At 39.6% G+C, this 11,008-nt stretch overlaps 1 protein-coding gene across 1 annotated transcript in view; it reads right to left on the bottom strand.

The window, feature by feature from the left end:
- The window catches only part of KMT2D (lysine methyltransferase 2D), a 3,358,270-nt gene that overhangs the window by 686,004 nt on the left and 2,661,258 nt on the right, over positions 1-11,008 (bottom strand). Inside the window, exon 34 of the mRNA XM_044082193.1 lies at positions 5,780-5,903. Within this exon, the coding sequence (XP_043938128.1) occupies positions 5,780-5,903 (124 nt within the window). The remainder of the gene's footprint in view (positions 1-5,779; positions 5,904-11,008) is intronic.

Raw genomic sequence — 11,008 nt, 5'->3', positions numbered from 1 at the left:
TGGGAGGTCTTAAATTTTTGGCCCCTCTGAGACACTGCTTTAGCAGAGGATGAGAGAAGAGGGGAGGTTCTGTGTTGTAATGAGCTGAAATGGCAGAGGCATGAATTTTTATGGAAGAAAAAGATGGGCCCTTGTGAAGCATCTCAGTTTAGTATCGCAGAATCTGAGGAATACTGGGTATTGCTGTGCTTATTCCTTGTGACTGGCTCCAGGCAAAGAATCTTTTCCATTTGTCAGCATAAAGATTTTCTAGTACGAGGCATTCTAGCCTCCAAAATGACATCCATCATAGGTTTGTTGAGGGATGCCTAGGGTGAAATTAGTTGATTAGCCATGCTGCTAGATTCAAAGTTTGGAGCTGAGTGTGCAGAATTTGGTGGTTCTGCTGAGACAGCAGGTAAGATGTCTGAGGCAGGTGCCATGGAGGAAGGTGCGACACATTGCGCAGGAGTGGGTACCAGTGTTGGCGAGGCCAGTATGGAGCAATCAGAATCATTTTTGGTTTGTCCTGTCTGACTTTTAGTAGAACTTTGGAGAGCAGAGGCAGAGGGGGAAAAGCACAGACTGATGTTTTTTTCCAGCTGAATGATAGAGCATCCACTTTTCAAGCTTCTTTGTGATGAAGTCTTGTGCAGAATTTGTCCAACTGATAGTTCTGGGGTGAAGCAAAAAGATCTATGTCTGAGCTCCCCCATTTGCGTGTAAACATGATGAAAACTTGTGGTTCCAGTTTCCATTCGTGTGGGTCCATAAGATTTCTGCTTAGTTCATCTGCCAGAGTATTTAGCTTTCCTGGCAGGAATTGAGCTTGTAGTTGTATTTGATAGGTCAAGGCCGTGTTCCACAATGCCATGGCTAGTCTGCAAAGGGGGTAGGAATGAGTAGCCCCCTGCTTGTTTATGTACCACATGACTGCGGTGTTGTCTGTCTTTATCATTAGTTGTCCTGGATGAAGGTAATCCTTGAAGGCTGTTAGTGCATTCTGTACAGATAGCATCTCTTTCTGGTTTATACGTAGGTGCATTTGATTTGGGCTCCATTTGCGCTGAATGCACTTTCCTGCCACATAAGCCCCCCAAGCATAGTCTGATGCATCTGTAGTTAGGGTTTGGGTGGCAGGGGTTGGAGTGAATGTCAGTCCCTTGGTTTGGTGGCAGGCCTCTGCCCAACATAGGAACTCTAGCTGCAGGCAAGGTACAATAGGAATCATTGTTTCCAGACTGTGACAATGTTGACTCCATAAACTTTTTAAGTACCACTGACGTTTCCTCATATGCAGTCTTGCATATGGAATTAGAAGAATGCAGGAGGCCATGTACCCCAAGGCTTGCAGAATTTGTCTTGCAGATAGCAGGGTTTTTGTGGCCACCTGTGTGAAGTAAGTCACCAATTGAATTTGCTTTTCTGGCGTAAGGTAAGTCATCCGGGCAGTTGAATTCAAGCTTGTACCAAGGAATGTAATTTTTTGAGAGGGTACCAGTTGTGATTGCTTTTCGTTTATGTGTACCCTAGACAAGTTAGAACCCTTTTTTACAAACGCCAGATGCTTTAGAAGAATGTCTTTGTTTTCTGCCTGAATTAGACAATCGTCCAGGTATAGATATATTTGAATATTTATTTGCCTGCAAAATGCAATTACTGGAGCCAGGCACTTTGTGAAGACCCTGGGTGCAGTAGATAAGCCAAAGGGCAGTGCAGATAACTGGTAATGTAAGTAGCCTGCTTTGAAGCGGAGATATCTTCTGCAAGATTCCCTGATTGGGATATGCAGGTAAGCTTCTTTTAAGTCTAGAGTTACCAACCAGGCATCTTTGCCTAGCATAGGTAGTAACTGTTGAAGAGTCAGCATCTTGAATTTTGAAATGTCCAGAAATGTGTTTAGAGTAGTTAACTCCAGAATTGGACACCATGACTTGTATTTTCTGGGTACCAGGAAATGTCTTCAATAAAAACCTTGCCCCTCTTCTGATAGTGGTTGAATAGCCCCCATGTTCATGAGGGACAGAACTTGTTTCTGGGCCTCTGCCCACAGATTTGGAGGCAGGTCTGGCCATCCATTTGGGATTGGCAACGTGTGGAAATGAAGTCTGTATCCCTGGGATACTATATTTAAAACCCATTTGTCCTGGGTAATACGTTGCCAGTTTCGTGCATGAAGTGCCAGCTTTCCCCCCAAAGGGGCGGCTAAAAGGTAAGTGCTTGATGACTGTAGAGGGAAGTCGCTGAGACTGTTTACCATAGGGAGGTGCCTTGTTATTTCCAGATTTGGAGGTGGAGGCACCCCATTGTTTTGTTCTAAAAGTTCCTTGTGACTGAAACCTGGAGCCTTTGGAATGTCTTGATTTGACTGTAGCGGCTCTCGAGGGGACTGGAAAGGACGAGTTCTTAGTAGGCCAGTGCCTACTAAATCTTGGAGGTTGCACTTGTAAGAAATCTTTCACAGTTTGCATAGATTTAGCTTTATCTTCCATCTTTTTTAACACTTCTTCAGTCTTATTACCAAAGAGACGGTCCTGTTGTAAAAGAGCATCCAACAATTTTGCTTTAACATGGTCAGGCAGAGTTTGCTCTTTGAGCCAAGAATGCCTTCTTAGCACAGATCCAGTTACAGCAGCCCTGCAAGAGGCCTCCAAAGAATCAAAACCACATTGTAAAGTATGTTTTCCAGCTTGTTCAGGCGAATGTAATAAATCCTGCAACTCTATTTTCCACACAATTAGAGATTAACAATTTTCTGTTTTAGTCCCATGATATGCTTTTGATATTTAAGCATATGAAATTGACAGTTTAAAGCCCTGATTGTCAAGGTTGCAGACGTGTAAACCTTCTTACCCCATCTATCCAGCTCCATGGAATCTCTATCAGAAGGGGTAGGATTTTTAGCAGTAGAAGCCTTAATGCCCTTGGGACTCTGAGAAATGGTTTCAGGATCAGCACTAGGATTTTTGAAATGGAATTTGTGGGAGTCAGAAACCCTGTAGTATCTGTCTGGCTTACTAGGAGCCGGAGGCAGAGGAATCAGGAGTCATACTAGATTCTGAAAAAACATTAACAATGTCTAGAACAGGAGGTATAGCCAAAGGCCTATGCTGAGGAAGAAGAAGAAAATCCCTAAGCCTCTTTTTAGATTCAGAGAAATCCTGACTTTCCCAGTGGAAATGTTCCCTTAAGGTATGCAAAGTTTCTCCAAAAGAGAAATCCTCAGGGGGAGAGGCAGAAGGAATGGAATCTTGTCCATCAGAGTCCTCATAAGTAGGAATAGATAAATACTGTTCAGAAGAAGAATCAGAAGAAATAGAATCCTGATCAGAAGATTCATAATCAATGTCTTGTCTAGGCCTCTTAGCAGGAGGGGGTTGGCTACCCCTGATCAAAATAATTAAAACTTCAGCCATTTTGATAATTTGTTTTTTAGGCATAGGGCCCTGCACATGTGTCCCAAGCGTCGTTTTTTTTTAGACATATAAGTAGACTTTGGCCTTAGTTTTGAAGATGGTGTCAGTTTAATATACAAATCTTTAGGCCTGAAAACACCCTCAGAAGTCAGTGCCTGCACAGCGGCTCCGGACCCATCTAAGGTAGAGACATCTGCTTGTTCAATACTTAAAGCATCTCGCAGCATACTGGACTCAGAATGGGTCTCAGTAGAGGCCTGAGAATCAAAAGTAGCGGGTATCAGGGGCTGTGTAAGCGCCTCACTGAGTACCGGCGAGCTAGCGACTGGCTTAGGAGAAGCTTTGTCGTCAGTTTTGACCTCAACGGCCTGTCTCTGTCTTTTTCTTTGCATTTTTTAGGTATTCCGGTAGTCGGATTGTTAAGTGACGTCATTTCTGGATAGTTAAATAGTGAGCCAAAATATTTAGAAGCAAAAATGTATCGACGTTTAATAGTGCATTGATTAAATCTAGCACAAAACCGACAACAAGGTATGTTATGATCAGAGCCTAGGCAAGGAATACAGTGCAAATGAAAATCCTTTTGAGGTATTTGCTTCCCACAAGTAATGCAATTAACTTTTACTGACATCGGTAAGGAGAAAGAAAAAGTTTCCTCAACGGGGTACTTAGCTTTTAGTTGAAGACGTCGGTTCTGAAACTCGAAAACGAATATTTCAGAGGTCGGCCGAACGGCACTTGCGAACTGCTTCTGCTTCTGGCACCGCGAGGCAAGAAAGACTGATGTAATGGCGTTGGCTGTGTGTTTTATACCCCTGACGTCATGGAAGAAGGGACAGCAACTGACGCAGGACCCAAGACTTTGTTAATCAGGCCGAATGAGAGCAACCTGCCAGCAGGTTACCCAAATGTACAATGTTTACAAATAATGTCAATATGGTTTGCTTTCATTTATATAAATGTGTGATTGCCTATGCCATAAGTGATAATTTAATAAAGATATTTCTTGTAACAAAAAAAAAAAATACAGGACCTTTGCAGTATATCTTAACAATGCTATCTCAGAGGCAGTGTGACCCATAGGGAGCTTCAAACGGCTCACAGCCAGAACCCCTGCTACTTTTGGTTTATGAACAGTATACTCATGTTTTCCCAAATATCAAATGCCCAATGCACACAGGTGACATTTGACAACAGGACATACATCACCAAATATATCAAATGAGTAGTTACTAGAGGATTTTGCCCAGATATGGAATTTAATAACCTAATATCCAAAAGTCTGTTGCCATACTATCAGGAATTCAGAAAACACCTGCACAAGCTCAGACTCTAAACCTACAAAATCCAGAAGGAATAGCCACCTTCAACTGAAATGCAAAGGTACATGGGGATTATGTTAAACAACAAGTTATTCTTTGGCAGACATGAAGAACAGGTTGACAAAATTCTAAAGCAGCTAAAAAACTGCTTACTACCGAAGCAGGAAAACATATATAGCTAAAAATGTCACATTCCACATCTCGAATGCAGTCGACCACTAACCTATCAAATTCTCAGTTATTACTAACCTTCAAACAGCAGAGAACACAACACATACATTTACTTGCTTATCGTACAAGAGGGACCGCCGCAGTCTGATAGCATTCAGGAAACCAAACTGTAACCAGTTGAGGCAAAAGCACCTTTAAAAATCTCAACACACTCAGCACCATGCAACAATTTTTTTTGACTAGGATAGAGAATTGATCTTTGTCTTCCACTTTCAGGTTCAGCCTACTGACATTAAACTTCTAGTCGAACTAAAAATGACACAGAAATCGCAGTATAATGTTATTGTCAGGCAGAACATACATGTTAAACAATTACACACACAATACTCATAGTATATCTAACATTCTCAGACAGAAAATACAATCAAAGGGTAACAAGAGTGTACTACATACAGAATTTGGACAGAGAAGGGTGATTTTTGGGTCGAGTTACATGGCTCCTCTGTTAAGGAAACATGACACACAGATAGCTACTACACTTTTGTATATATCACTGTATATAACACACTGATTTGTGTTAAGTAATAACTGAGTAAAAGTACAACTATAGTAGTTATTAAACTATATGAATTCTACTATCCTTGTACAGAAAGCAGTGATTACTGCAACATTTACATAAAAACACAGCTACAGTGGTTAAAACGCATAATTAAAATAAATGCAGCTTTAAGATACAAATTGGAAGGTAATCTGCTTGTAAACATTGTTTTGAAAAGTGGTCACTGCTTCTTTTTCCTAGGTTATGGCTGGAAACAGTCTTTGGACTAGTTCACTTACCCAGTTGGAGTTAAACAAAATAAAAACAAAAATACCACTTTAAGCAATATCCACCTGTTCATTCCAGCTGAAACGCCAATTGTTCCCTGGGCCATCACTCTCTTTATGCCTTTCAGAGCCACCATTTTTGCTTTTGCAATAGGATCAATTATGTCTTCTGTTGCAAATTTATCTAGATCTGCAGAGGAAAAATACTTTTAGTCATCTCAATTCAGAATGATAAATTCAAATGAGACAAGAGGCTATCCAGGAAATGTTCAGAGAAAAAATGCTAAAGTTTTATCACCACCATACCTCTTGTAAAAATGTATTAAATCAATTGTATTCATTATAAAAAAAAAAATAAAAGATGGTAGCCAGTTTGATGCCAAATGAGAATCGTACTCAGACAAAAAAAAAAAAAAAAAAAAAAAAACATGTTTATTTCATCATGGTTTGAGGTTTCCTACATTTTAACACTATTCTGGGACTATTTATAGGTTTTTAAATATTTTTATACGTAATTTCTGAGGCTGACCATATGGTGTCTGGTATCTTGAAGTAATTTTGATTGTTTAGTCTGCTCTAGGTATCTCAAAATGCAGTGCTCATCTGTAAAATGTTACTTCACACAGGCCTCTTTCTTCCTAAAGCTCCTGTCACTGCATTGATTTTACATGCATACACTGCTGTCTTTCAGTCAGTTAGTTTTAAGTAACATTTCATGCCGTTCAATGACTTCTTAAAACACAGCTACTTTCCCTAGTACTGACCAACTTTTATCTCAAACTGGTTTCTCGTAGTCTCACCCAAGTTCTTGTTTACCCATTTTCTAGCCCTGATGCATCAGTTTTGAATAGCATACCTTTCCAGTTTATTCATACCTGGTATCCTGCAAGATATATAATAATCCTGCAGAGTCATGGTATGGTACTACTCCAGGTTTTCCATCTCTAGCCCCCACATATATATATATATATATATATATATATATATATATATATATATATATATACACACACACACACACACACACACACACACACACACACACACATATATATATATATATATATATATATATATATATATATAGATTACTTTATCAAGATACTGCCAGCTATTCAGACGTAGGGAATAAATAAAAACTTGATCAAAATACAAGGTTAAGGGTGCTATAAACATTTTTATTGTCTGGATCTTTTTGGTCTATGCCTATCTTATATTTTGTACCTTTTCTTGCATGTCCTTCCAAGTCTCTAAGGGAGAATCTTGAGTTGGTCTTTGTTTGCCACATTCGTAAGTACTTAATTCTGTAGTGCCCCCATAAGCTAGGGTGCACTTACACTAGTTGAAAGGATGGGGGCATAATTCACCTAAATAACCTTTATTTTCTTTTCATTTATTTTATAACCTGACACTGTTTGGAACTGTCTTAATATTTCAGTTTTTTTACATCATTTTCTGGGTTTGCCAAGATTAGCACATCATTCACATACATTGTCAATTCATGTTGTTTTATTTTAGTTGTCCAGACCATTATTTTTTTTATTTTATTTTGATTGCCAGAGGTTCTTAATATATAGTGAATGATAAGGGAAGAGAGGGCGCCTTTGTTTTGTCCCCCTCTATTAGAAACTCCTCAGTTAATCTAACATTAACTGTAATTAACTTGTAACCTTGATAGAGCCCTTGAAACAAATAATTTTAGTCCTACTGGAAATCCCATTCTCCCCTTTATCTCCCATAATTACTTCCAGTGCACTTAGTCAAATACTTTTTTTCTGCTTCTAATTTCACCATCATTAAGGGTTTTCCAGATTATTCCGACTCTTATATCAGGTTCACTAGCAGTATATTGTCAGAAGTCTGCTGACACTTAATAAAACCACACCGATCCATATCAATTATCCCTTGCAGGACCTTTGCTAGTTTATCAGTTATTATTGCGGTGACAATTTTATAATCATGGTTTAAGACCACAGACGGCAAATATAAACCTTAGTTTGAGGCATCCTTTTCTTCTTTTACTACTACTACAGATATTACTGTTTCATGCCAAGAAGATGGTACCTTTCCTGTTCCCAACATCCTATTAAACAGGACCTTCCAAATTTGCAGTATTTCATTGTCTCCCTCTCTCCACACTTAAATTGTAAATCCATTGCTTTCCACTAACTAGCTTGCTTTCTCATTTGCTCCTGTATTTCTTTCCTCTGAAATAGACAAACTTTTCGTTTTTTTCCCAATTATTCTCTTAATATTTACCCTCCTCCATATTTTAGGTGAAATATTACTTGACTCCCTCCCCTTATATGGCAGTTAACCAAACTTCAAGCAGTTTAAAGATTACCAAAACACAACAAACATGTGAAGTCATCAAACTTTCAGTAACTTGCTCAATGAGCCTAAGATGAATCATAATATACAGGAATTATGCTAAAGGTGGCTGTATAATCACCCAGCCTGACTTTCAGTGCTTCAGACCCCACTTAGGGACACCCTCTCCCGCACTGCAGACCTCAGTAGGATGCACAGTATACAGCTGAGATGCACCTCTGAAATCTTTCTTTTTGTCTATATTTATTTTTGTGACTAAGGTGGGTCACCATCAAGTACGCTTATCCAGGACACAAAGTAGGCTGAAAAGTCTTTCCCATCCTTAGTACAAAGTTGGAATCTAAGGAGAAAGGGATCCTCCAAGAAAGAGAACATTTTTATTCCAAAGCAATGCCAAAATCAAGTACACTGGGGAGTGAATGCAGAAAGCTTGTACTGCAGCAGTGATCTCAATCATCTACAGTTAAAGTGACTCTACTTGCAGGACTGTAACTAATTTCAGCATCACAATCACAACTAAAGTATGAATCACAATGTATGGAAGAGTACTAAAATAGTAATGGAAACAGACCATCACTTATGAATGGAACACACAGGATCTGCAGCACTGCAATGGCAAACTCTTGTTCAAGTTTTAATGGCATTAAAGGTGTAAATGGTCATTCATATCACTACTACAAATATTTTGTGTTGATACACTCCTGATTAAAGCTGCTTTTGAAGAAGCTGTCCTTGTTTGTTATGCCTTAATCTGACTTTGAAAGACCAATCATGGCAAAAGATAATACAGCATTTGGACAGTGTTTACTTAGAAACTTGTCTTCCATGCTTATCTAACGTAAAGGACACATCACACTGGTCAAGCTGCTTGAAATACTTTGTTCTGTCTAAATAAAACAGTGTAAAATTAAAAGTTATGTACTCACCACAACTAGACACATGTGTTGCCCATTTTCATTCTTACTCAATGAATGGTTAGAGATCCAATCCCCAGACCCAACTCGGACTCATACTTCAGACTCTGGATCCAACTCTCGAGCTTCTCCCTCTACCCAGAATGCCCTAGTCCAACCTGAACACCTCAGAATGAGTTTGTTGCCATAAAATTCTGCTAAACTGGATAAAGAAAGGGATATTTGTAAGGCCAGGGAAAAAAAACAGAACTATAAGTTCTAATAATTAGTCCAACAAGTTCCATCAGATGATTTTAGAAAGTGTGATGGATTGGGGGGGGGGGGGGTTGAAGAATGAAAATGGACAACACAGATGCCTAGTTATGGTGAGTACTTGGCTTTTAAATCTGATGTCGTCCTTTTCATTCTTCCTCAACAAATGGGAAGGAGTCTCCAGCTTGGTTAATCTTGGGTGGCCTTCATGGAAGGATGTTCTGGAGCCAAAAATGGCTCTGTTTCTGGTTATTAGATCCAATTTGTAATGAGTAACAAAGATATGCGCATTGGACCCATGTTGCTGCTGCGCAAATGTCATCAATAAGTTTTTGACCAAAAAGCAAATGATTGGCCATGGATCTAGTTGACTGGGCTTTAGGCGGCCTTGCTAGAGAAATGCCTTGTTCAGAACAGGCCCAAGAAATGCAATCAGTAATACATTTAGCCAATGTAACTTTAGAAACTGGATAACCCAGCCAATATGATGAGGAGGACACAAACAGCTGATCTGATTTTCTAATTTGTTTCATTCTGTGTAGATAAAATGTAATGGTCAAATCCAGGGGATTTTGCATGTATTTTCTTTGTTTGAGAAATTTGGAAAGAAAACCAGTAAATTAATGCACTGGTTAATGCTAGATTCGTAAAAAAGAAGGATTTGTTCATAAGGTAACCCTGTCTTTATGGAAAATAATGTAGGGAGGCTGGAGTTCAGAAATTCTTTCTGCAGAAGTGACAGCTACTAGAAAGATGGTTTTTCATGACAAGAATTTTAAATAATTTTTTGTTCAAGGTTCAAAGGGTGTTTAAGTCAAATCTTGTAGCACCACAGTCAGATCCCACGGAGGTGAAGTATCCTTTATTGGTGGTCTAAGGAGAAAGGTATCTTTCAGAACCTGAGAATAATTTTTACCTCCCACATGAAAATTTGAGATGGCTGCCAATTGCAGTTTAATTGTACAAAAACAAGCTTCTTCTTTTAAAAAGAACAGCCAGAAATTTCAGCAGCAGAAACCTGGGCAGAAAAGGGGTCAACATTATTTTCCAATACCCAAAGGGAAAATCTCTTCCATTTGCTCTTGTAAACTTTCTTGGTGGAGTCTTTTTGTGAAGATAATAAAATGGTACATATACTGGGTGAAGAAAGCCTGGGCTGTCTGACAATTAATGGAACAGGAGAAACCATGTGGTTAGTTTGAGGGCTGGAATACTGGGAGGACTCATCCCCTGAGGGGTACGAGAGGAGATCTGGAGTTGGGTCCAGTAGCCAGAGAAGATAACGAAGATGAGACCAAATGAAAGGGAACCACGCCTGTAAAGGCCAGTAAGTCACAATGAGGATAACTGAGCTTTTCAACCAGAATGCTTTCTATAGGAATTTGGGAACCAAAGGAAGTGAAGGATAAGTGTGAATGACACCAAATAGCCTAATGTGGACTACAGCATCTTTCAGTGACTCCCTCTTGAGGGGAGGGGATCAGAGCAAAGTACCTACTGCACTTGTGGGGAATGCAGAAAGGTCGCAGCAAAGATGGCCCCAATGATGGAAATTTTCCACTGCCACTAACTGCTTGAGAGGCCACTTGTGAGGCATCAGAATGCACCTGCTTAATTTGTCCACTACTACGTTGGTTTTCCCTGGAATGTGCATTGCAACTAGAAAGCGGTTGGTGGAGACTGCCCATTGCCACAGTCACACAGCTTCTTGGTAGACAGAGTAAGACTATGTTCCCCCTTGTTTGCTGATGTACCAGACTACAAACATCAGTCTGAAATGCAATAGTCCCTAGAGGAA

The sequence above is a fragment of the Protopterus annectens genome, chromosome 9.part0, assembly GCF_019279795.1.
Source record: "Protopterus annectens isolate FY-2018-M chromosome 9.part0, PAN1.0, whole genome shotgun sequence".
NCBI classification, from domain to species: domain Eukaryota; kingdom Metazoa; phylum Chordata; order Ceratodontiformes; family Protopteridae; genus Protopterus; species Protopterus annectens.
Note: the sequence above shows the minus strand (reverse complement) of the source record. Positions and strands in the feature narration are given on the sequence as shown.